Source organism: Ooceraea biroi, chromosome 1, assembly GCF_003672135.1.
Source record: "Ooceraea biroi isolate clonal line C1 chromosome 1, Obir_v5.4, whole genome shotgun sequence".
Lineage (NCBI taxonomy): Eukaryota > Metazoa > Arthropoda > Insecta > Hymenoptera > Formicidae > Ooceraea > Ooceraea biroi.
This window is the reverse complement of record NC_039506.1, coordinates 21483856-21509516: the sequence shown is the minus strand read 5'-3', so window position 1 is coordinate 21509516 and position 25661 is coordinate 21483856. Positions and strand designations below refer to the sequence as shown.

The following is a 25661-nucleotide window of genomic DNA, read 5'->3' as shown; positions in this document are numbered from 1 at the left end:
CGATTGCAGAGTATCGATTGATCACAGTAACCTTCCGTGTACGAAATATTTTGCGCTTCGTTGGGCAACGGAGCAGTGACGAGAGGCACATTTGCGCACCTCAGCTGGTCGAATTTCCAGGATCCCCGTCTCCCGAAGCGGTTACCACATCAGAGGGATGCTCGCAGCGCGAGCCATAATCGCTTTTCAGTAATGTCGCTTTGTCCGTCGTCGTCTCATCAGCTTGTAGCGGCGGCGATCGCTTTCCGACGTGCCCGTCGCAAATTTCCGAAGAATTTCGGCCTGGATAGCGCACTCGAACGCGCCAAGGGGAACCCAAGAGAATCGCCCGCAAAAGAAGGCAGCTCTCCAGCAAAGGCATGACCGCGTAACAGCAAAAGTAACGAGGAAGATCCGAGAGTATCGAATCTCTTCTTGCGTTGTCATCTTGCAATTCTTACGCTTCACTATTCTTTTTTACTAACGATCCTTTCTACGTCCGGTTCACATATAATAAATTGTCTAATGCCTAGTACATAGACTGGAACCGCGTGCTCGTGACTCGCATCCGCGACTGCATGTCAATGTGACGCACCAAGGGCGATTTGTTAACGTGTCTCTGACGGATGCGCCTTTCCAGGCGGAAACCACGACGACCCGCGAAGGGCCCATTAATCAAGCGAGATCGAGCGCCTCGCTGGTGAGACGCGCATACAGCTCCCGATCTGATCACATCTGTCCGGCGAGCGTGCGGTGCCGCGATCACGATCGCTCCTGCAGCGAGGAGGGCTCGATCGGCTGCAGTTGCTGCCGGACCAGGAACGTTGCTGAAGACATTTCGGAGTTGCGGAACGATTGCAGCGGCGGAGACACAGTCGATGTCGCGCCAGGCCGAGAGTGCGACCAGTCTGTGATAGCGTCGAGTGCCGATCGCAAAAATGAGTTCGCTAAACCGGCCGAGCGGGACAGGTTCGCTCTTGCATTCGCGACTTCTCGATTGCCGGAAATGCTGCTTCCTTTATTTCTCTGCGAGTTCCCGCACACTCAGCAAATGAGCTGATGATGATCGCTACTCTTTCACCGCGTTGGTGTCATAAAATTTTACGATTAATTGCTCGACCGCCGCGAGACCGGTTGCGCGATGAAAAAGACGAGCGCAATGTGCTGCGCTCTTTTTAGTGGAATTTTAAAATTGCCCTTCTTCTTCAGGTGTGATGTAACATCGAGAACGGTGAACGGTGAAGCTGTTAAAGCAGGATGCATTCCGCAATCTGTTTATGCGACATTCTGTTATCATCGTAAAGCGCGTTGCTCGTCAAAGCCGTGTCCGAGCTTGGACGTGACAAAGCTGCTGCACGATTACGCGCCTCGCGAGAGAAATGACAAGATCGCGTGTGGTGATTCTTCGGGGGACAGAAGCAAGGAGTTTGCGTTGAACGAAACATCCGTCGATTTTGATGATAACACAGAGGAAGACGTCGTTTCTGGTGATACACACGGTCCGATTATTGAGGACTGGACGAAGCTGGATGCTTCAAGGAAGCATTGTCAGAAAACCGCGGATTCGACCTGCCGATACCATTGCGAGTGTCAATATCAGGAGTCCTCCGTAGATCTGTTGAGACCGTCATGCGATAGCTGTCATCATCACCATGATCATCATCGTGATTGCTTTCACTGGCATTGCTGCTGTCAGCAGCGCGATGACTCCTTTGTGAACGCAAACGAGTTAGTAGAAATGAATTTATATTATAATAAAATCAATATTAAGAAATTTGTTTAAATATTAGAATACTATATATATTAAATCGTATTTTTTTAACATTATTTAATAAATTTAAGTTGACTTTAAATGAATGTACAAAGTATTAAGTAATATTAAAATAATATTTTATTCAAAATGAGAAAAACGATCATTACGCGCCTTCAGATTTTGTGCGAAGCATTTCGGAAAATGACTCGCAAGGAATGAGGTGCAAGCGAGAGGGTAAAATCTGATAATACCGCGACCGCAATCTCTGTTTAATTCACACTTCTCGTATCGCACGCGTCGCGTATTGCAGATGCGAGACGTCGTACGGGATCTCCGGCGGGAAAGCTCAGCACAAAAGCTGGCGGGAACAGATGCGAGGCGAGGATGGTCGATTGTACGCGCGGCAGTGCAGCTCCAAGAACTACCCCGGAATAATATCCGTCGCTTGTGAGGAGAACGATGAGCTCGTGCGCGACGAGAGCGACAACGATGACGACAACGAGGAGGAGAACGTCGGCAACGACGACGGCGACGACAATGAAGAGGACGACGACGATGTGGCCGTTATCAATCACAAGGACTCCATGTGCATCCTCGCGGAAAAATACAAAACCAGCAGGAAAAGTCGCGCTAAAAGATGCGCGAAGGACAACTGTAAGGACAAGTCGCAGAACAAATCGCAGACTTCGGAGGCCATCGATCAGCCGCGAGAATCGCCGCGCGGAAACGCGAACGCGGTTCCGCACGAGGAATCTGCGAGCGTCAAACACGTTTGCCGCGTTAGACATTGCGAGGGTTGCGACACCGCGAGGGCGTGCAGAGATCGTGGATGTCGACAGGCTCCGCCGGAGGGTGAATACGACCAATTCAAGTGCCCTTTGAACGGGACCCGCTGCTGCTCAAGTCGAGCGCCTTGTGGACGTACCTTCTGATTCAATTCCGTTTCGTAAACACGTCGCGGTTCTTTACACGGTCTTTTTCGACATCAATTTTTCCGTCTTCCAGTTATTCCCGACGTTAACGTTCGCGCGCGCAAAATTGCTGGAATTGGGGTGAAATTAAAATTCATCTCAACTTTTGCCTCTTAATCTGATTCTTTATTGGAGCGGCAATGCTGCGCGCACACGGGCGGCGCGCGAGAAAACTCCAGCAAAATTGTTGCGCTTTCTGTTGCGTTCCGCATTCCGACAATTGAATCCTCTTTCACGGGATGGTACCTGCCCGCCGTACCGAGACGCGAAATAATGTAGCTGAGTATTAAAATGCTAAACGCTCGAGAATAAAAATTATGCAAATCAAATTTGGCCGAGTCCGTGAAGCAAGCGGTTTTAACTCGCATCGCTCGAATGAAATTAACGTCGTTACACGGGCGGACACACAGTTCTAGCTCGTTTCGCGCTTATAACACGCGTGCTGGAGAGAAGGTGAAGGAGGTGCACCACTTTCCATCCAGGGAAATGTTAAAACTGTAAAAGGGCCACCACGTTAACGGAATTATCGGATGTAAGCACGTGCGTTAAAAACCACCGCCGCCGCGGTTGTCTCCGGCGAGTTCGGCGACCACTGCCCTCCAGAGACAGTTTTTCGTTTGCTGCACCCTTTGTGCACCCCGCCGTCTCGTTTCTTCTTTCGCACTGTCTGCCCGCAACTTCCGCGTTGTTAATTGGCTCGTCCGGGAAGGATCGCCTCTAGGAAGAGTTCCGCCGTATCCGCGCCGCTCCTCTCCTCCGCGGAAAGAGTTCACCCTTTCTAATCCCGCACGTACGCAGTTGTTCCTTCGTCACGTCCCGGTTCCACCTCGATCCCTCGACCTTCCTCCTGATCCTTCGTCACATTGTCCAAGTACGTAGCGTCGTTTATCGGTCTCGATTCGTTGGGATCTTCCAAACGAACGGCTCCTTCCTCCTCGTCCTCTTCCTCATATTCTGTTTACACATTCGGACGCATAATAAACGGAAAAACATGATTCTTTCTTTCTGTCTTTCTCATTTTATACTAATTTGAATAATATAAATTAATGTAATATAAAATAATTGATTTAATTTCATTTTTTGAAGGAATCATGCTCTCTTTATAAAAAAATTGAAAATTTTTGATGATTTATATCACTGCGATATTTCTAATAGAGTGACTATTATGCATTTTATAAAAGCTGTAAAACTCATGACACCTTCCTGTGCCATACGAGCGCGCGTCAGCCGATCATTAAAGGCACGCCGAAGTTCCTCCGCGGTCTTCGTCAAGTCCTCGCGATTTCCGAATTCTGTGGGGATCTCCTCCCACCTCATGACCTCGTCGAAGATCCTCTCGTGTAGATCTTTGATGAGCGCTCCCGCCACCATCGACTTGGTCGATTCTTCCCGCGGCACGTTGTCGCTCTTCTTCTGGTGATATTGCTTGTAAGCTTTCTGCAAAAGTTTACTTGATTATTATCGCCGTATTTCGGCCGTTTATCGGTCTTGCAAAAGAAATTGTTTCACAAATTATCGATGACGGTATGAAATGCCGTAATTTCCGTTGCTCAATTTATTCACTTGGATGATAGAAGCGGCTTCATGGGCTCTCGGCAGCGTCAATCCTGAATCCTCGTATATCGTGTCCAGCCAGGCCACCGCTTGGACAATCTCCTCTGGCTCTATCATGTCCACTTCATCCTTTTTCTCCTCTGGCTCTATCACATCCACTTCATCCTTTTTCTGCTCTGGTGAATACGCGGTAGCAGCCTGCACTACAAACAACCATTGAGAACGATTTCGTAAGCGTTCCCGACGTGTCGAAACCGCCAAAGACAGCACTATTGAGCAAGCTTACTCATCTTCATTTTCAGATTCCTCCTCGTGTAGTAGCCGCGATAAGTAGCCTGTGCGAGACGAAAATCATCAAGATACGATGAATATCAAGATGTAACAACGAATACGCAGTATATCGGCAGCGATATAGCGTACTTGTATCAAAATCGCGGCTCTTGACGCTTTCGCCTGCGTAGCTCCGGCCTTCCTCAGGATCTCAAGAGTCCTCGTCGCCGCTCGTTGCCACTGGACCAAGCCCTGGGACTCGTTCAGCAACATTCTTTCGTAGTGCCCGCGGAAAGCGGCCTGATCGACAACGAAGACGAATTGATTTTTCCACGTTTGGAACGCGACAGGTCCATCAGAACCCGTAGCATGACATAGATACGTAATTAATCACTTGTATTATCGTGGCGGCCTTCTCCGCCTGTTCCAGCGAGACTCCGCTCGCCTGCAGGATGCTCTGGAGGGATACCTTGCACTTTTCGTCGCAGGTTGCGTCTGCGGTTGAAACGGAGTAGTTTCTCTCTTACTCGACCCACCGCGAAATTGTTTTACTACATAATTCACCGTGTAATTACCCTCGCACACCTGTACCGCTCGCGTGTCTACCGCGTCCAAGTACGCGCGGAATGCCTTCTGCGAACGGAAAAGCAGAGGGAGGGAAAACGACAGAGCGGAGGAAACCTCCTGAAATATTATTTAACTGCGCCGGATCCCCGTCCGGCACGCGATGATAAATCCTATACCTGAATCCTGGGCGCGGCGCAGATGATCTGCTCCAGACTCAGGCCGCTGCGGTGAAGTATGCCCACGATCGCTTGGCTTCCCAGCAGGATATTGTTTACGACTCTCACCGCGACTGAGATGCGATTTCCACGATTAAACGGTGGATTAAAGACGTGATCCGTAACGCCGCGCGATTGTAGCCGTTCACGCGATCACAGCTCGCGTGCACGCGCAAGCAGCTTAATCATTTTCCGCAATCCTAGGATTTACATAAAATCATTTATGGGCTATCGAGCGGCGTTACCGTACACGCACGCAAATTGCAATTGACATCGTAAGACGTTCGATGATATCGCGACAGAGAGATTGCAAACGACAGATGCTGATACCTTTCGCGTTCTCCCGTGTCATCAAGAGCGCTTCTACGTAATCTGCGACGAAGCAATAAATGTTCCTCGGTTGCGAGCGCAGAACCTTCACGGATCAGATAATAATTTAATCGTCCTTTGACGTGACGAGGAAACCGGAGGGTAAAGTCAAATAACGATTTCATAGGACGAACCTCGCGTGCGATGTCGGAGCACAGCTCGCTCAGTCCTTCCGGGACTCTGTACACGTGTCTGGCCTGGTGTTTCTGGAGCAGGGCGTTCATATTCGTGATTATTGCTTCGCAGCCATAGTTATACTTGAATTCATCGGCTCTCTCTCTTATCTCGCAGGGCGATGCGATATAACGCGAAAATATATGTGCAAAACTTGCCAACTTTCAGTGCGGTAACTGGCTTTTATGACGAGCTGAGTATACAAGGTGAGCTGTAAAACGCGAGCGGACCAAGCGCAATTGTGCTTTTCGAAAAAGATAGAACACCGAGATAGAAAATTACCGCAGATATCAACGCGAGCAGATATAATAAAATGCAGAAGAGGAAAAAAAGCAGTCCATTAATTATTACTTAACGTTAGCGTTGAAATATCGAAATGCTTTCTACTTGTATGTGAAACGTATAGAATAATCTTTTGATTGTCCGTTAAGTATCTCGTTTCAACATCGTATCCAAGGTGAGGAGAACGTTTTTCCACGAGTGTGTTGCTCGCATCAATCCGACAAGGTGTCATCCACAGAGTCTTTTTCCTGGCGCGATTCCGTTCGCGAAATAATCTGTGGGTTATCGTGGGGCGTTCCGGATGTCGATTGGATCCGGCTTGAATGCCCACGGTCAGTTCCTCGTCGACTATGAGCCATGTCGGCGGTGCGTCTCCAGTTATGAGCGCTCGCACAGTCGCACTCTCAGTGGCTCTCTCGTTGCTGGTTTTACTGCCGTCGCGTGAGTAACTTTCATAACGTTCAGAATCCAGCTATCGGATGTGTAGATTGCGCGTCGCGAGGTTCCGTGCGAGGAACGGCCACTGGTTCCACGCAGCGATACGATTTAATCGGATGGTTTCCATGGTTTTGATCCATGTGTTTTGATCGTTCGATCGTCCAAAGAATCTCTCTTGGATGAAAATGATGAGACTGGCATGGATTTTTCGCGTGGGCGACAGTGAATCACTGTAAAATCCGGACTATTAATTGTGAACACATAATTGCGAGCTGTGCTTCGAGTTGGGAGATGCCTCCTTTGAACAGTGATTTTCTTAGCAGCAATTTTCTTGTTTATTCGCTCTTAAAGTCGAGGTAGAATCGACAAACTAAATCGGTAATTCTAGTCTAAGCTGGACGGTTGAATATATAGTTAATGAGTCTAGGTTGAGTAGTTTTTGCTGTTTTCAAGGATCGTTGCGATGGTGCACGGGCTGCCCGTGCATAACGAAACCGGCCTCGAGGCGCCTGTGATGTTCGTTCCTCTCTCCCCGCACGCGCATGTTTTTTTTACCTAGAGATATAACCGGATTATCAGATTTTTCCACTGGATCAGGTGTTGTTCGCTCGTGCTCACGTCTGATTACGGGCGATGCAGAATTTTAATATGACGTTGCTCGAAGAATCTTGCGATAAAGAATCAGCGAACATCAGTGAAATTTATATTTACTATATGTAAAAATTGCATCTTTTCAGTATTCGCGCATGATGATTCGTGGACTTTCTATTCCTCTTCTGATCGATACCCGGTAGCCGCGAATGGTCCACCGGGCCAATCCAAGCGGGGTGGAGCCAATCCACCGGGTCATAATAAATGGGGAGTTGCTGGCAAAGGGCCGCCAGGTGGTCGCGGTCCTCCCGGATTAGCAGGCGGCAGTCCCCCAGGATTACATGGTAAACATCCTCCGGGCTGGAACAAGGTGGACGAGATATCGTCCGAAGGTGAAAATCTTCCGGATCCAGACAGAGAATCCATTCATACGCCTCGTCCCAACAATAGCGGTAACGATAACGATAACAGAGGTCCAGCTGGTCCAGACGGCTACGTGCCCGATTCGAACAGATTCCCGCAGAATCGACAGTGCAGGCACGTTTTATTTTCTCAAAAAGTTCTCCCTCTTTCTCTCTCTCTCTCTCTCTCTCTCTCTCTCTCAGTAAATTATTATAATAATAAAAATAATTAAATGTAATATTAATACTGAAACATATATTAAATAATTACTATTAAATGTAAAATTTCTTAGGGCTAGCACTTTTTCATTTCTGAGTTTACAGTATTTTCAATAGCAGAGAACTCTAGGCAATATAAAAAATAATGATATCAACAACTCAGAACTGCTCGGAAAAAGAAAAAATTTCTAAGGGTAGAACTTTTTCATTTATTAAATAAATGTTTCTTCGATCAAAATTAGCTAACATATGTAGCAGTTCTTTTTTTCATTTATTGTTTTAACGAATTTTAAATCATCGAGGACTCTAGGCAATATGCCAAATAACAATATAAATAGCACAGAACTCCTCGGAAAAGGAAAAAAATTTTAATGGATAGAACTTTTTCATTTCTAAAGCCCAATTTCTTCACCTCTCGATAACTTTATCCAAAAGATATCTCGTAGAATCAGTTTTCTTCACCTTTGTAACTTGACAGAATATGGTAATTTATAAATAATAACATTCTAGACACTTTGTGTCAAAAGTGAGTAGTATAAAGAATAGCTATCCGTTAAATACGTAATCAGAGGTTTCAATGAAGAAAAGAAATTTTTAGTTATCTGGAAGATAGCTATTGAGAAGTATGAAGAAACCGGGCATAAATCTAAAGGATTTTCAATCGTCGAAAACTCTTCGCAATATGCCAAATCCACTCTTAAAAAAACCGTGTTAAATGTCTTTGCGTGGAGGTTAACAATTTGGTAGAGTGTGATAATTGTGCATATAATAAATAATAGATGAATATTATTAGTCGAAAACATTATTAATATTGAAAAATAAAATAGCGCGCGCCTGTGTTATACTAGTTAATACTAAAACATATATTAAATAATTAATATTAAATGTAACTTTAAGATTCATGCAATCTCGAGCGAGAAGATATACTTTATGTTCACGCTTGATTGAGTGAGGATTTTAATTAATTATTATCTCTAACAGAGACGGAGAATTTCGCTGCCGCAACAACGAATGCGTGCCACAAAGCGCCAGATGCGATAATAAAGCCGATTGTCGGGATTCCAGCGACGAAGAACTTTGCTTTGCGTAAGCCAAACATTTATCACACGTCTTGTTTAATTCCAACTATGCACACAGGCGTTGCGCCTGTGTGAGTGAATCCGCTAATGACCAGAAACTTGACTCGCACTTTATTCATTCTTTTTTCTTGATACACAGTTCTCCTCGCTCTTTTATTACTCGGTAAATCCCGGATTTAAACGATTTCGTGGAATTGCAGGAACCGGAATCAGGAGAACGGCTGTGTACTGCCTGAACCGCCAGAAGGTGGACACTACCAATTGAGAGGCTGCGAAAGCAGACACTGCACGAAACGTCCCGGTGACACGGTACCCCTAAACAGCATCCTTACTTATAGTTGTAAAGATAATTACGTGCTGAGCGGAAACACCATTTCTGTTTGTGTCAACAACGAATGGTACGAGCCGCCTTCGTGCCACAGTGAGTCCTTTACGGTATTTATCTTTCAAGATGCCCTGGACGATTCAATTATGTCACGTTCCCGTCGAGAGTTAATTAATATTATCATTTAATTATCAGAGTGAGCGTCTTCTTACGGGAAGAGCCAACATTCTTCTTGCCTGCGATGAAATTTATGTCGTTTACCGTCTCCGATGTTTGTCTCTTCGTAGAAGTATGCCCGCCGCTGAACAGCACCACCGTAGACATCACCTGCAGCTACCAGGGAGAAACGGCGTCCTGTAGCGAGCGTGTTCTGCCCGGTACACGGGCTGCGCTCGCCTGTAAATCATCTTATAAATTACCTTTAACGAACGATCCGGCTTACAGAGAGATCACGTGTCTCGAGGATGGTTTATGGGACCAGCGCGTTTTTCGCTGCCTGCCAGGTGAACACAGCTGTCATTTTCATGCTTCCGAGATCAGGCGGAAAATACGCAAAAAGATGAATCCAACGGAAAACACGATGGATGAATCCAACATCTTTCGCGCTTCACGTACTTGATGTCGCTTCTAGATTGCTTTCTAAGTTTTCCATTTAATCTTTTTTTCTCTGATAATGGTCATCCACGATAATAGGATTCCTGTATTTTCCGACTCGTGATTCACCGACTTGCGTAATGTCACGTCGGAATCATCACGAAAATCTCAAACGACGTTCTATTTAATTAGAGTGCGGCACATCCATCGCGCACGGCAACACTTTGGTCGTGAACGGATTCCAGGCCAAAGTGGGGGCTTTTCCCTGGCACGTGGGCATTTACGGCAAGAAACGCATGAACCAATACGAGCAGATATGCGGCGGCACTCTCATCAGCAACAATCTCGTCGTGTCAGGTGAATCATCACGAGTGCACTAGCTAATTATCCACACTTCTTTATTTCTCATTCTTATTATCCAATTCTCTTCATGCGTGACGTTGACGTACGTTCGCAGCGGCCCACTGCTTCTATGACGAGGTCTATAACAAGCCTAAGGATGCGTCAGATTACGCCGTGGCTGCCGGCAAGCATTATCGTGACTGGGACACCAAAGAGGAATACACCCAAAAGTCCATGGTGGACAGCATTCGATTGGGCGGACGGTACATGGGGGCGAGGGGTAATTTCGCCGAAGACATCGCTCTGTTGAAGCTGAAGACGCCGTTCGAGCTGACCACCCTCGTGAGGCCCGTCTGCATGGATTGGGACAACTTGTACGAGCGGGAGCAGCTGCAAACGGGCCAGGCCGGCAAGGTAACGCGTCCGAGCCGTAGTATCAATCGCGGGAAGCGACTAAATTGGCCGCCTTAGAGCGCAGTTTAATTAATTGCGCGGATGCGGGCTTAGCGTCCGGCGAAAGTACACGTCCGGGGAACTAATAGTTGCAAACTGCATTAACGATTCCGAGCTAAACTTTGACCGCGCGTCTGGGACTACGCGTTACATCGTGTTCGTGTTAATTGCGCATACACGCGCGCACGTTCCCGAAGCGGGTGGATCGTCCTCCGCTCGAGTGGATCGTCTAATTTTTCTAACTTGAAGCAGGTGGAACGGAGCACGAGAAGAAAACGTAAAGTGGACACGTGAGATTGCCACTCTTCCTCTTCATGATTTCAGGTGGTCGGTTGGGGTAAGGACATCAAAGGAGAATCCACTACGAGCTTACAGGAAATTGCCATGCCGTTCGTGCCATACCAGCAGTGTTTGTCCGCTGTCCCCTTCGATTTCCGAGGATTCATCACGTCCGACAAGTTCTGCGCCGGGCACTTGAACGGTGAGTCTTGAACGAGCGCACGAATAGTCGCGATTTATTTCGCGTCGCTCATGCGAAACGGGAAAACATCGTAATATACGATGCATCAGCCAGTAATCGATTATGTCATTGATCATGGTAATGATTGCAGTTGGCCAGATCTCACATGGTCATAATTACGAGGAAGTATGCGTTTCTCTCATCGCGTTTCACAATCAATTGTAATTGAGAGATAATTGCGCGATTATCAGGTTCCAGCGTTTGCGAAGGCGACAGCGGCGGCGGCCTTAGCTTCGAGAAGAACGGCCTCTGGTATCTTCGCGGTATCGTCAGCGTGAGCCCGGTGAAAGGAGGCAGTTGCGATTACAACTCGTACGTCGGATTCACCTCCATCAGTCATTTCCGCGATTGGATTCGCGAGGCTTACGTCAGCGATACGTAAACCTTCCATGGGATGTGGATTATCGGACGCACACGAAATACACCTCGCTGGCATCATCGAGCCTGCAACAACGTGTCAAACGAATGGACGTGGAGGTGGACGTAGAAACGATGAAAAAATGAGAAATGAATATTACATATTGTTGCGATTTGCATAAAACTGATTTCCATATCAAGAACATAATGTTATGCCTGACAACTCTGTTGAATATTATTTATGGACGTGTAAAGAGCTGCGTGAGCTTTAATGTGCGATGAAGCGCTTTAATTGCCATGTGACATATGCACAGAAATAAATAAATGAGGAAATCATTAGGCAAGGCAACGCCTTCTAATTCTGCTTCTAATAGCTTTTTTATTGCTTCATGATTGCTTTTATTTCAATCTTTCTTAGATGAATATCTTTGTGCTAGCAACAATTCCGTTGTCGCAATTGCGCTGTTTACCCGCGCTTTCATGCATTCCGCACGTGCATTATAAATTTTTAATGTTAGACGCGATCAAACGCGAATCGAGCCGTATCGAAATGCAATCGAGCGGCGAGCGTTGTGACGAATGCCCGGCAGGACGGTTTTATCTTTGACAGAAATCTAAATTAGTAACGTGTCGTTATTTACAGCGCCGTCGCGTCACGCACATTCGTAACGCGGAGTCCCGCGTGTCGTCGAGAGGAGGCTTTATATATTTTTTTCTGCCTTTTTTTCGTTATCCCGATGTATCGCGTCTCCCGCAGGAGTTTCCCCAACGGTATCGGGATTATCTCTGATGGCATCGATACTCGCATGGACTTTGTTTTGTGAGCTTACTGTCTCCTCTCGATAAATTGAGTTCCGGATTCCGATGACGCCATCGCGGCCGCAGCTATTCGCAGACTCGTATTTTTCGCGAATTCACGTTTGCGTTATTGCGCGGGAAATAATTAAATACCGAGCGGTGCTTATTGTTGAAATAATAATCTCGCGTGGTCGAGTGCAGCTCAATAGATCAGAGGGTATCTTGCACACGTAGCGCAGTACGTGCGCTCGTTCCAGTAAGAAGGGCGCATGTATGTTCAGAATTCCGACACACGTGTAGACGATCTCTCTCTCTCTCTCTCTCTCTCATTAGCAATTAATTATTTAATTAGAGCTCTATTGCACCTTAGCACGCGCTAGTATGTGTACATTCAACGATGTGAGGCACACGCGTGGGTACACGTGTTTGTATCTGGGAAGCCGCGTTTGCTTCCTGCAAGATTCATACATTAACAGGATGCGTTCGTTTGCTCATCGGTAAACCGTAGTATGATCATTACACCGGGGGTAGTATAGCGAGGCGGGTGATAGAACGGTGCGCACACGCGAACTACCCTCGATAGAGCTCTCGATCGATACGAGGAAATCTAGCGTGAGACGGAGCAGTCTTCAAATCTGAGAAATGCATATGGGATCCGATACGAGCGAACGCATAAATTCGCAATAAACATCTTCCCTCGGTTTTTGTCAATTCTATTCCGCGATTTTATTCTATTTATTATCAATAATCGCTCTGTGAGCTTCTTCAGTGAAATCTCTTCGCTCGCTCAGGCGACGCTCCGGTAAATTTGTCGACACTTCTTCGAGGGGATTCATACACTTTGCAGAATATCATACAGACGGGGTCGAGGTAGCTTGGGTGGCGAGATAATTGAAACGAGGTGAACTTATTAGCCGACTCGTTTCCGTCTCCTCCATCGCCGTCACCGTCGTCTCGTCGTGTCGCACGACGCTTTTGTGCATTAACGCCGAACGAGTGTTTTAGCGCGGCCAGCAGCCCTTATCCCACCGCTCCCGGATCGCGCGCGCGAGTGTATTTTTCTTTGGGCTTTTAATTAGTCCGGTCATTAATTAAACACATCTCTCTCCTTCGGGCATCCGACCGTCGACACCCCGGCATCCCTCCTGCTCTCTTCCTCTCTCGCTTTCTCTCTTTCTTTCGCACTTTTCTCTCTCTTTCTTTCTATCTCTCTTTCCCTGTCTCCGTTCCATCCCTCTCGCGGCTAGTCGCTCTTCCACCTCTTGCTAGCACGCGGCAGCTACCTCGCAACACTTCAGGAATTTTAATTTCGCCCTAACGTGTAAACACACCGGCGCCAATTTATTTCACCACGGGGAGCGTTTTAAAAGGGGTTCGGGCGCGCGGCTCGACCTCGCTTTCTCCCGCTTCCGCAGCCTGTTTGCCCTTAACTTTAATTTCTCCTCTCTTGCTCTTTCTCTTTCTCTCTCTTCCTTTCTTTCTCTTCTCTTTTCTTTTCGCAGGCAGCTAGATGCGCTTCGCGATCTACGGAATCGCGGAATAACCGCGAGCTTTGATGCGAAGAAATCGAACGCCATGAGGCATCGATGGATGCAACGATGTAAACGACGATGAAGAATATTGCTGGATTATTCGCGAGTCATCCCTTCTCGCTATATGGAAATATTATCATACATAAAATATACATTTCCCTCTCTCCTCCTATGTTTATGCATGTTTTCTTTCTGCATTAATTAAAAACCGATTGCTCGCGACTTTATTAAAAGAAAACGACAAGGTATATCATATCGTCCTACGCGAGCACCGACAAAGTAACCAACTTGTGGTCGTTTCCCGCCGGCTGGTCATTCGGTGAGTCTGCTCCACTGCGAGAAAAAGAAAGAGGAAAAGAGCGTGCGTTTCCTGCCCACGGCGGATAAGCGGAATCGCTCCACGTCGGATGATTAGTGTCGGGCTTAACAGCGCGGAATAATGTCCCGGGATTACGATAATTAAAGAGTGCGATTAGTTTTATTGGCCCGGCCGGCCGTAATAACGAACGGGGAAAGTCTCCAGGCGAGGCGGCTAGGTGGCGGACTCAGGGGAGGAAATTTCGTTTTAACTTATAAACGTAATCTCGTATTTCGCTCGTCGTCGTTTTCCTTCGACGTTCACCGAACGAAATTTCCCGCGAAACCGGCGCAGTGCATTCCGGCTCCCCGATAATCGTTATAAATCGCATCGCCCGACTTAATCGCGACGTGACGGGATAACCCGTTTAGTGCTCCTTATTTAGCGACATTATATGCGGCTGAAGAGCGCCGCTCCTTCTCGGTATTCGGGTCAAAAGGCTGCGCTCCTTTCAGCCCGGCGCGGCGGTGCCGCGGTGCAGAAAATGGAACAAACACACCCGGACGATAATTTAACCTGGAGCTTTGGGACCGGAATCTTCCCTCCTCCCCGGCAGCCTTATCCTTTGAAATCCTTTAATGGGAATTCTTTGCGACGACTGCGAGATGACTTAACTCAGTGACAATATTATTGTACTCGGCCTGAAGCAGCGGAAGGGCCCTTGATACGCGAGAGGAACGAGAGTTCAGCTGTTTTGAGAACGGAAAAACGGTCAATGCGATTCTTCCTGCAGCGAGACGAGTGCTTGGAAATTAATCAGCTCTCTAATTAATTAGCACTCTAATTAAACATCCTAAATGTGTTTTCGAACTAGTCTCATAATTTTTTGTCGCGAGTCTCATGAATAGAACGCGAAACGTACTTTTGTTCGTTGCTACGCGGATGTCACCAGTTTCGCGAAATGAATCGTGCGATTGGCAAAAGATAATATTACCGTTAGTGGCCTTATTGCGATTCTTGATTCATTTGCAACGACTTATCGGCGTACCAAGCGAATTCGTACAAGGCCGAATGGGTATCGATTCAGCCGCTCGCGGAAGACGAGCGGAAACGAGATCGCGGGACGGGACGGTAAAAAGAGACGCGAAAGAGGAAACCGCACGACGAGGGGATGGAAAAAGATCGTACCTGTGGGCTATTCGGCGCGAACGAAGGAGAGAAACCGAGGTAAGATAATGGAAAGTCGGAAAGAGCAGCGAGCGCCGGAGACAGGTGGAGAGAATGCAGAATGGCAATACTTCAAATTCATTTGCGCGACAATCTCCGGTTTCCTTCGCTTCGCGGCCTTCCCTCCCGGCCACGCAACCCCCTCGTACCAATAAAATCAGAAGTTCGTCCGTGGAAACAACGGCTCGCGAGAGATGACGAGGAACAAGGGAGACTAAACGTCATTAAGATGGCGAGAAAGAAAAGGAGATAAACGAGTATTTATATCGTGGTCCTCAACTGACTGAGAGAAAACCGTAACAGACGTGGTGAATATTATCGAGATTGTCGCGGTCGCGCGTACAAAATATCTGGGGTTCGATCGCGCGTAATTGAGTTTCCCAGAGTGGTTCCTTTGCAGGAAGACATGACGCGGAGGACGACCGGAAGGGAAACTTGAAATCGTCGCCACGACAATTTGCCGTCGAAATTCATCGAGCGTCAGCGGACGGGAAATGAGCTTCGCCCCCAGCTCTCTTTCGGTTTTACATCCCCGCGGACTCCCGCGCTTCATCGTTTTGTCTTCGTTTTGGCTTCCGTCGACGGGGTGTCGCGATGTCGGGATAACTTCGCCGGTGGCAGTGGCGAACCAACGCCTCCTCGATAAGTCATCACTTAATTATGAGGGTTCGCGCAAACGTCACTTCCCCTGGTGACTACAAAAGGCGCGTCACGATCGTTGAACAGAGCCAAAATCTTGCCGGTGCGCATAAACGTTAAAATGGTGCAGGCGGAAACGAGAGACGCACGTGACGGCCCTTGATACGCCGAGCAAATTTGACGACGTGGCACGTTTATTCGCGTCGTCGCTCGACTTCCGGTAGAATATCTCCAGCGGATTGACTCGGCCGGGAGGGTGTATACAGGGAGGGTGTAGGCGTAATATCATGGATTAAATGAAGAGGGTGAATTCGTCAGAGAGACCCTTTACTGAAAAAATTTCTTATCGCTTATTACCCAATTCATTTTTCAGCGCGGTAAAATGGACGATATCGCCACCCCCCGATATCGACGAAGCGGTGGCGCAAATGGCCCTCGACTAGCTTCAACGACCTGGCCATTTTTACGTATATCTCGAAATGGCAGAGGAAGAGAAAGGGAGAGAGAAACGGAGAGAGGAATGACAAAGTGGACTGATCAAAGCGCATTAGACGCGGCGATTAATCGCCGCCGTTATTTCCAGCTTTCTCGCCACTTCACGTCGCGCACATCATGCTCGCGGATCCGCAGCGCGAGCAACGTAGTGCACGGTTGCGTTTAGCCTTTCATATTTTCATTAACCGTCATTATTCCGCCTACGCTTTGCGGCGGTGACCGCGTGCGCGACGTTTTTCCCTTGCGCGCAAAGCGGAAGCGGACGATATGCATACGGGAGCGGTGGCGGTGGCGGCCGCCACAAAGGCGGATCAAATTACAACCAGTGCGGGGATTAAAGCCAGAGGAAAAAAAGGGTCAGCGTTTGTGTTGCCACGCAAAAAGGTACACCCGCGATTCCGCCTCTCATCGGTCCACGTCCACCCACTTCGGTGACGTTCTTCGTTCCTCTTTAGAGCTCCCTCGCTTCCTCTCTTTGTCTCTCTCTCTCTTTCTCTCTTTCCCTCCGTCACCCCCTTCGTAGCTCCCACACTGCTTTTACATCGGCTACCGCTTTTCCCGTCTTCCGTTCTCGTTCTTCTCTTCCGTTCGCCGTTTCGCCCGGTGATCCTCCTCGTCCGCTCGACCCCTCGAGCTCTCTTCGGTGCGAATTAACGTCCCGCCCATGAATCCGCTAATAAATCTCGCGAACCGCCATTACCGCCGCCGGTCCGACCGAAGGAAGCTAAATCTTCGGATAAGGGTAAACGGCCGCGACCGGTCATCGGTTGACGAATTTATACTGTTCGAGGAGTGCACTCGAGGGAAGACGGCTAGGGCGATGGCAAAAGAGGGTATTTCAGCGCGATTTCAGCTCAATTTTCAGAGAAACGGTATGGCCGCGAATGCAGGAGGCGCAGAGGTGAAGCGCGGCCGAATCCGCGGGGATAATATTGATTTTTGCGATTACGCAGCACGCGGCGCGGCGAGTTTGGCTACACGCGCGAATACGTCGTATGCATCGAAAGTATTATTTATTTTATAAACATGAATATATATATACCCGTGTACACATACACACACACACACACACACACACACACACACACACACACACACACACACATATGCTCCATATGTGCAACGTATGTTCGGTCCTACGCGCGCGGCCAGTCTGCGTCGCTTCATGCCTCGAGCGGTAATCCCGCGTTAACGCTTTGCTTCATTAATATGTTTATAATCGTAATGACGCATCACTGGTCGCTAAAGCATTCTATTGTTGCGTTGCTCATTCGTTTTAAATCATTATCACGCGGTATTTCGAGAGAATTATTAATTAATTATGCCGCGCGATACCGATAACGAGCCGATATTTCATCGACGATCCTAAAAGGATATCCGTTGTTCGTACCGCCGCATGAAACGAGTGCGGACTCGCTTCAAAAATATAGAAGCGATGAATTCCTACGCGGTGCATCGCGGAAATTATGCCGACGGGTCGCAGTCGGGAATATCATAAAATTCGCGGCGGTTTCCGGTTCGTTTCATCTCAGCCGGACCCTCGTCGAAATGACACCTCGTCGAAAACTTCGCTGGAAGACGACGACGTTCAATTACGAAGTACAAAGGATCGGTCGACGTCGCCCGTTATTCCCGGTTGCCCGTACATTTGTTTGTCCTCCATGAGACTGTCTGGGATGGATCACCATTGTTCTTACAGATTGGGGCTTTCGCGAGGATTAATGAGAACGGCTCGGCCGTTTACTGAAATCCGATTGGGAAGCCCATCCGGACCGCTTAATGCCGTGGTCTTTTCTCGCGCCCAAAGGATACGTGCGTGCTCGTGACAATCATCATCAATGAGGAAAAAAACTGATTGCCATAACTAAATCCATAATAAAGAGTAGAAATATATATATAAAATACGTAGAAAAATGTATTATTATAATATATTGTTTAACATGTAATACATGTTCTTATATAAATGTTCAAAATTTCATAATTATCCACAAGATAATTCTATCCTTTGCGCTAAAGAGTAGAGGCATTAAATGTAAAGAGGAGTCAGGCCTCGTGTACGTGCGAACTGTTATTTACAGGGGCGAACCAGACGATCGGAAAATAGCGCCGTTGAAATTCTTTGAAGGTACAATTGCCTCGTGGAGAAGCACCTTCTCGAGATCGTTCTCCTCGTTCTCGGTTTCAATGAGACCAAAGTTTCTGGCATGGACTGAACGTGAGTCCGCGACTTTTACGTTCCCGCAACTCTTTTACCGCTACTTTACGCGATGCCGTGCCCGAAAACCCAGCAGCTCGGCCCTAAGAGGACCCTGCGCGGTATCTCGTGTCTCGAGCACCCGCAACTTTCGCCTAAAGTGGAGCGGTGCACTTAGGCAAGAGGCGGATAGGTGCGCTCGTTCCTACGGAACACGGAGATACAATTCGCGCGACGAGGAGCGTCTGCGGTATAGCGAGAACCGAAATTACGGGGTTAATGGAAGCCCGGGCGAGGCTCGGTTCGCGCTCGAGGAAGGGAAAATGGGGATGAGAATGAGAGAGAGAGAGAGAAAGGGAGAGAAGAGAAACAAGGAGAGTTAAACGTGGATGGAAACGTGGAGAGAAACGTGGAAATCGCGAAGGGTCTCTCTCGCCTCGTCCCGAGTTGCTCCAGAAAGAAAGAGCGGCCCATTTCTCTTGCCGATGAGAACGAAATGCACTAAGCCGTCGGGTCCATCGTCACCGAGCGCGATAAATCTGTAGGCTCGAGAGAGAGCCTTTTAGCCCGCGTCCGTCCTACGTCATCCGAGATTCCGCGCAATGTCGGCACAATTTACTCTGTTCTTCCCCAGCCGAGAGCGAGGCGAGGGCGACGTGTCCTCTTCGAATTAGGCTATCGCGATAAAGAGTGAATTAGCTTTAACATTACGAGATGTGACGGAGTGGCTACATGGGATTTATCGCAGAACGATATTCTTCAGCGCGTATTCGGCCGGATCTCGAAGAGCGCGGTGCTGCCGTCATTGAAGGGCATGCACACGCATCCATCTAGAATCAGACCGGCGTCAAAGCCGAACGACTTCACTCTGATGCTGCGACACTTTCGCCTTTCCGGGAGCGACTTTGGGAAGCGCATACTGCGAAACATTCATATATCATGTACGCCATTTTTGGATCATCTGTAACGCGAACACATGGTGTATATTTAGCGTCCGTAATTCCTTTTTCAAGCCTATTTCTTATTGTTCAAATGTACGTTTGTATTCATGATTTATGTCGTTATTAATTTTCAATGGTTATTCGAAGAAATATCATTGCAGAGTTGGAGAGTACTTGGGTTTTGTCGACCTAATTCGCTACCTGGCGGGAATAGGAGACCGCTGTGATACTTGTACAACAATTCGCTAGTTTCCTTCCCACTGAGTTCTCTGCCAGTCGCCATAGCGACGACTGTCTGAACGGTTTCGGTCTGCAGGAGATTCATCTCCCTGAACCAGGATCGCGAACCCGAGCCTGTGTAGAAACCGATTCCTGACGAGCGAGTCGTTAATTCTTCCTCATCGTTGACCTGGATCGCGAACGTGATCGATTTCGCCGCTAAAATTTCAGTCATGAACACCTAAAGGCATAAGACGAGCACGAGACATTATCGATCAGCACATCGCTCAGAGACATACAAACGCCATACATCAGACATAATGTTTACCTCGTTTAATGCTAACCATGGCAAAACTCTTCGGCGAGGCTGCACGGCGTCCGCTATTTTCCTCCGAGTAGAACTCGCGAGTGCACTGCAAAGGTTTCATTTGTTTAGCGTACGTCTTTAGAGACGTTTCGAGGCTTGAAAGGAATTAAGGACGTGGTAGAGCGTCGTCACGCGAAAAGGAGATTGCACGAAAGCAGTAATGGAATATCAAATGCCTCAAATCGTTTCTCGTCAAATAATAAACATCGAAATAAATTTGACCAAGGTTCGTCGCGAGTTGCGTTCCGTAAAATTCCGCAACGCATTCAGAAGTTACATTCTCCTTGCGCGCAGGCCATAACCACGTGGGCCTTGTAATTTACAAGTTGCATAATTGCCAAAGTTATAACGCACGCGAGCTACAATTCGGAGCTCAGAGGAACCACGCCAGGAAGGACGGAATCAGACTATGAAGACGCATCACAGCGTCTCCTCGCAAAATCCAGCCAGATATCCAGATTGCCTTTTTTCACTGCCCTACTTATTTTCAACTTGAATCTTACGTATCATACCGGAAACATGGTCGATAAATAAAGGTTCAGCGTACGCGGAATTGACCTCGACTGCGCTTTAACGTTTTTCTTTGTTCGGTGCACTTTCATGGAGCTAACGAAATTATATGAGGCATTTCTGTCGGCTGGTTACCCGCACGCGGGGGGGAGACACAATCGCGTGCGTCTCTCTATCTTGTCGACCTTATTACGTTTGTTGCAGCGCTCGCAAAGCCATTCGCCGACTGTTAAAAAGCATTCAGACCCTTATCTTTTTGCAAGTGGTACGTTACGTTAATTCCGCCTCGAAGAAACTTCCCCTTTCAAGCGCGCGCACGAATAAAGGCGGCGCAAGGAGATCGTGCCTTTCACAGTCTCGGTTCCGTTCGCTTTGACACGCCGGATTTATTAATACTATTATTCCATAACGTACTCTTCCTCCCGCGGCTCGGGCGAACGCGACGGCAGGTATTTCCGAGAGGAATACGAGTTTACCGTGCCGGTCCTTACAAAGCAGTACCGGGGAATCTTGCAAGTAAAACATGGAGTACAAGCGCGCTTGTGCAAGAAAAGCGAGATAAATAATGGCGCAACGTGGATTCCCCTTCAGGAGAGAAACGCTCGTTCACTTCGCGATTAGTAAGAGGAACAGGCCGCGCTGCTTTGTGGAGCAGAAAAATTACGTAATTCCGGCCGTCGCGTTCCGCGCGAGGCACGAGCGGAGCTTGAATGCTAATCCACTCACTCGATCCTTAACTCGTCCTGCGTGCGGCTCTTTCGGTGCACATGAAGGGATTGTTGGTAGAGTCCCACCCCAGTCATTGTCGTGCGTATGCGACTCCGCATCAGCAGGCCGTAGTCGCCCGCGCGCAATCTCTCGAATATCCTGTCGATGTCCGAGGAATACTCCATCGGCAACGTGAGATCGCTGATGCTCGAATGCGGGTTGATGCCGAAAATCGGCATCTTGTTGCTCCTTATCAATCTCGATGCTAAGAGGAAGGTGCCGTCCCCACCAATCGCGATTACCAGGTCCGCCCAGTCCACGTATCTGCTCGCGTCACCGATCCTGTTCGATCGAACGCGCGGACGGGTTTCGATTACGAGCATTAATTAATTAATTGAAAATTTCACCGGGTGATTTCCGCGTCGCGAGAATTTTAAGATTGCGGACGGTACTGATCCCGAGAAATTACACCGTGGATTTATACGGTCTGACGTGGAGGGCTTTATGATAACGACAGGTTCGTTAACTAGCAAAGTAGCTCGTTTGCAAAGAACCTTACCTTTTTATGATCCGATAACTGACGTCGAGATTACGTAGAATCCGCGCGAGTTCCTCTCGCAAGCAAGCTGCCGGCGATGCTCCGCGATCATCTCGTCACACTCTTTGTTCAGCTTTCTTAGCTGGTCCAGCAACTGATTATTTGATAGATCAAAGTGCCCGGCCTTGAAGTACTCGAAGGCACACAGCTTCAAGATCCCGAGCACTCGTTGCGGCCATTGCGACGTTTTCAGCAAACAACTTAGCAATTTCATCCTCAAGCTTTCATTGTTACGCGATAATTTGTATAAATTTGTGATAAGTTGTCAAATTTTTGGTTGGATTGTATTAGGTTAGATTAATTGTCATTATCATACGGGAAGCCATAGCGGGTTTGCAGTGAACCAAGAAAAATTCGGGGCATTTTATTTTACGAGCGCCACGAGCATTGACAGAACAAACTGTGCGCTTTCGGAAGCGATAAATCTACCAGTTACGCCAGTCGGAAGCCGCTTTTACTTATTAATTTTTTAAGTGCACAACGGGCGCGGAATCTTTAAAGCGATGAATCATTAGCAACATCCTCCGCAGCTACGATTTCCAAGGATTTCCAAGGCCGCAGGTACTCGGAACCGAAACCGCTTCCCGCTGTTTCGCGGCGAGTGGCCCGTTCCGCTACCCTTTCCGGAACCCCGGCGTGACTATATATTCTTCCGCACGATTGACCGCGGTATATCCTCTCCGTAAGAAGATCGAGCGTATCCACATTTAATGTATTAGCGAAATTCAAGCTCGCACATGTGCAGTCCTATTTTACGTCTGTGTATTATGCGGAAAAGAAAAGAAAAGAGAAGATACATAATTGTTTTACACGGATTTAACGTTAGTTAAATTTAGTTAAAGTAATATGTAAAAAATGTGTAAAAACATTGTGTAGAAATCTGCATCACTCGCAAGATCCGCCCTGGATTCCGCTGTCGAACAATCTCCGCGTTTAATTCAACTTGGGCCAAATTAACGGACGCTGACGTAATCCCGTCTCTCATCGCGAGTCACGCGTGTCCCATGCGAATGGCATGCGGATATCGAGCGCCAGGCCTCCCGGACACGAGGCCGGAGCTCTTGGCCGGAATTGGACGGTCCAAAGACGACGAACACACTGAGACGTGTCGCGCGACGTCGGCGCGGGCCGGGGACGATGCTGGACACGGCAGTGATTTACACGAGGACGGTTTACACGAGGGTGGTTTACACGCCGGCGGATTACACGCCGGCAGATTGCACGGAGGTGGATCAGACAGAGGTGGATACACGGCTAGTCGTTGCACGTCGATGGACGATGAAGCACAACACAGGACAACGGGGAGCGACGAGCTTATGGGGGTGGAGATGCATGTCGTCGTCCGTGTTTAATCAACTTAGCGTGATAACACGACGGAGACTCGAGGGGCATTACGAGATCCTTCGCACCCTCCTCGAAATCTTCTTCGTCGAAGAATCTCCTGCCGAGCAAACGCAGTCACTTCCCGCTCGTCGTAGCTGCTTTCCTTGCCGTTACCTTCGCGCAACCTCTAACAGGAGCTCGAGCGATCTTCGCGAGCGCTTACCCTCCACATTGGCGTTATCGTCGCAGAGTGACATGGTTCCGACAACCTCCAGCGTTGACATTAGCGTTCTCGCTGAAACGCGGTACTCAACGTGAGAGATGCAGCATGCATCTCCCTGCCGTAGGTGATCATACTTCCTCCATTCCTTCTTCCTCGCCTCGTTCGCGCGAAGTTCCGCGTCGTACGACATCGAAGTTGAACAGTAAATCTCTCTATGTAGCCTGCTCGATGCATCCTGCCAGGACGACGCTGAAGTCCTCCCATCGCGCGAAGCTACTAGGTATATGACCAGGAGATGCTTTCCAGGAGATCCAGCGACAGACGTGTCCCTCGTAATGCCTGGGCTGCCCTGGTTCCATGCACTTGGTCCCCCTCCTTGGTAAGAGACTGCAGTTTGGACCGTCCTCGTTATATCGGTCACTCGGGAAGTTTGCCAAGCAGATTGCTGCGAACTACAGCGAAGTTTTCGTCTCGATGGACTCGGAGTACAAAGGCAGCTTAAGACGCGAGAGCCCTCCCGAGGTGTCTGCCCGCGCCAAGAGCTTCCGCACGCGAGTCCCTCGCGAGTGGTTGCACGTACCTGTCGGAACGAAATTCGACGGCAACAATTAAACGTCATTCTCCACGCGCAAGTTCTAAAGAGAATTATACATTTCGCTAAACATTTTCCTTTTACTTTAATGCGATTAATAAAAATAAAAGCCTTTACACGCGACATTTCTGTTTCAACGAGAAAGTTAGCGTCAGCTTTTATTTTCACACAATTAATTAATATCAGCTGTTCACCTTCAGAAACGGCGGATGTCCAAATAAGGAAACGTGCCGCATAGAGACATGTTTCGGTTTTTTGGATGGTTTTTGGTCCAGACACGCACCCCGTGGAGTACCCGAGGAACTTCGCGATGAACTCCCGCGAGGTTCTTTCCTTCTTCTCGTGGCGGTCACCAACTGCGAAGACGGCTCAAAAGTACCGGTATACGGCGACATTCTCGCTGGAATTCGCAGATGCAAAGTTCTCCGGCCGTCTTTCCGGCACTGTTTGGCATCTCTTGTAGGGCAATGTACGGTTTCTCGCGTGCGTGGCGCTTTCTTCTCGTCCACGAATGCTGTTCAAGTGGCCAAGGAGCTTCGCAATGTGAATGGATTTGCGTTAATTCCGCGACCGGCGACTTTGGGCACTCCTTCGCGCGATCTCTCCCAATTTGCTATTTTTCGAACTGCAGATCCGAGTTGTTTGTCACTATTTGCGAATTGTCATAAATCAGTCGTCATATTGTCATAATGTATAAACGCGGACGGTCGCGCGGACGCGTAATCACTCTGTCCGCGTTAATATATCGCGCGATACATTGTCTTGTCGCGCGACATTAATGCATCAAGTATCATCACGCGTGTACCATGGCCGTACTTAGCGCTGCGTTATTAATTTTAATTATTAATATCCGCGCGGTTGCGGCAGGACGCAAAACTCTCTATGGTTATTTGTATGTGGATACGCAGGTTAATCAGTAAAATTAGTACGTAGAGTAATCAGGATTGACGAGAACGTGTCACCGACTGCGGTATGGATAATGTCACGCCAAATTTATCTGTTTTAATTTGTTCGCTCTCCATCGTAGCCTCTGCCTTATGTCGCGAACCCGCTCACGAAAGATCAGGCAGGCGGAAAAGCGGCGCGTTTATTTCATCACCCGTTGCGCGCGCAATTGATCTCGAATTATTCAGCCAAGTTAAATATTGCGATACTACTGTCAATATCAGTTATGTCGCGGCAAATGCCACCACGTCCACGGATGCGAAATGAAATATAAATTTTCCCCTGTCCAATAATATGATCGACTCCTTCCGTAACATCCATCGTTCCATGTCGAGCGACTGTCATCGCGATGACAACAGTGTCCCGTTCGAACGTTGTCAGTGCCAATGCCGTTTAAATGCGGGCAATAATACTTTGCGCCGCTGTCGCGGTACAGATTGCTGCGTAACGGATTTCCAAACGTTGCTCGCAAACGTTTCGCACAATCGTTGATATTGCAGCTTCTGGAAAAAGCGTTATCGTCAACCGGCGAACAGAAATCGGCACGGCATCTGGTTACACACGAATCCTGCACGAGAGGAGGGTAACAAACGGGGTTT

The 25661-nt window shown here is 48.2% G+C and overlaps 4 protein-coding genes across 4 annotated transcripts; 2 read left to right on the top strand and 2 right to left on the bottom strand.

Annotated features, from left to right (window-relative positions):
* The first annotated feature begins 192 nt into the window (after positions 1–192).
* On the top strand, positions 193–2664 carry LOC113562266. Its single transcript, XM_026971092.1, has 3 exons — positions 193–330; positions 620–948; positions 2043–2664. The coding sequence occupies exons 1-3, from the start codon at positions 193–195 to the stop codon at positions 2662–2664; spliced, it is 1089 nt and encodes a 362-aa protein (XP_026826893.1).
* An 817-nt stretch (positions 2665–3481) lies between these two features.
* Positions 3482–5902, bottom strand: LOC105278505. Its single transcript, XM_020031344.2, has 8 exons — positions 5813–5902; positions 5640–5724; positions 5271–5383; positions 4678–4827; positions 4544–4592; positions 4267–4460; positions 3903–4140; positions 3482–3657 (listed from the first exon to the last, which is right to left on the bottom strand). Exons 1-8 carry the CDS (start codon positions 5900–5902, stop codon positions 3482–3484), a joined length of 1095 nt encoding a protein of 364 aa, XP_019886903.2.
* Positions 5903–6442: 540 nt separating this feature from the next.
* LOC105278506 (modular serine protease) lies at positions 6443–11812 on the top strand. The gene is made up of 9 exons (XM_011337647.2): positions 6443–6575; positions 7310–7700; positions 8765–8869; positions 9063–9283; positions 9475–9690; positions 9974–10138; positions 10239–10537; positions 10901–11057; positions 11288–11812. Exons 1-9 carry the CDS (start codon positions 6458–6460, stop codon positions 11476–11478), a joined length of 1863 nt encoding a protein of 620 aa, XP_011335949.2. The 5' UTR covers positions 6443–6457; the 3' UTR covers positions 11479–11812.
* Positions 11813–19375: 7563 nt separating this feature from the next.
* Positions 19376–21500, bottom strand: LOC105278560 (NAD kinase 2, mitochondrial). The gene is given in 6 exon segments (XM_026974049.1): positions 19376–19407; positions 19410–19562; positions 19565–19597; positions 19779–20037; positions 20125–20209; positions 21400–21500. Coding segments are annotated over 6 exon segments (663 nt in total).
* Positions 21501–25661: the final 4161 nt, after the last annotated feature.

Excerpts from the sequence above, each read along its gene's own strand:
- LOC105278506 (XM_011337647.2), top strand. The coding sequence starts at position 6,458 with ATGCCCACGGTCAGTTCCTCGTCGACTATGAGCCATGTCGGCGGTGCG. Across the intron at positions 8,870-9,062 it reads GACGAAGAACTTTGCTTTGC|GAACCGGAATCAGGAGAACG; the intron begins GTAAGCCAAACA and ends GTGGAATTGCAG. Across the intron at positions 10,139-10,238 it reads CAACAATCTCGTCGTGTCAG|CGGCCCACTGCTTCTATGAC; the intron begins GTGAATCATCAC and ends GTACGTTCGCAG.
- LOC105278505 (XM_020031344.2), bottom strand. The coding sequence starts at position 5,902 with ATGAACGCCCTGCTCCAGAAACACCAGGCCAGACACGTGTACAGAGTC. Across the intron at positions 5,725-5,812 it reads GCTCCGACATCGCACGCGAG|GTTCTGCGCTCGCAACCGAG; the intron begins GTTCGTCCTATG and ends TGATCCGTGAAG. Across the intron at positions 4,461-4,543 it reads GAATCTGAAAATGAAGATGA|TGCAGGCTGCTACCGCGTAT; the intron begins GTAAGCTTGCTC and ends GGTTGTTTGTAG.
- LOC113562266 (XM_026971092.1), top strand. The coding sequence starts at position 193 with ATGTCGCTTTGTCCGTCGTCGTCTCATCAGCTTGTAGCGGCGGCGATC. Across the intron at positions 331-619 it reads GGAACCCAAGAGAATCGCCC|GCGGAAACCACGACGACCCG; the intron begins GCAAAAGAAGGC and ends GCGCCTTTCCAG. Across the intron at positions 949-2,042 it reads AAACCGGCCGAGCGGGACAG|ATGCGAGACGTCGTACGGGA; the intron begins GTTCGCTCTTGC and ends CGCGTATTGCAG.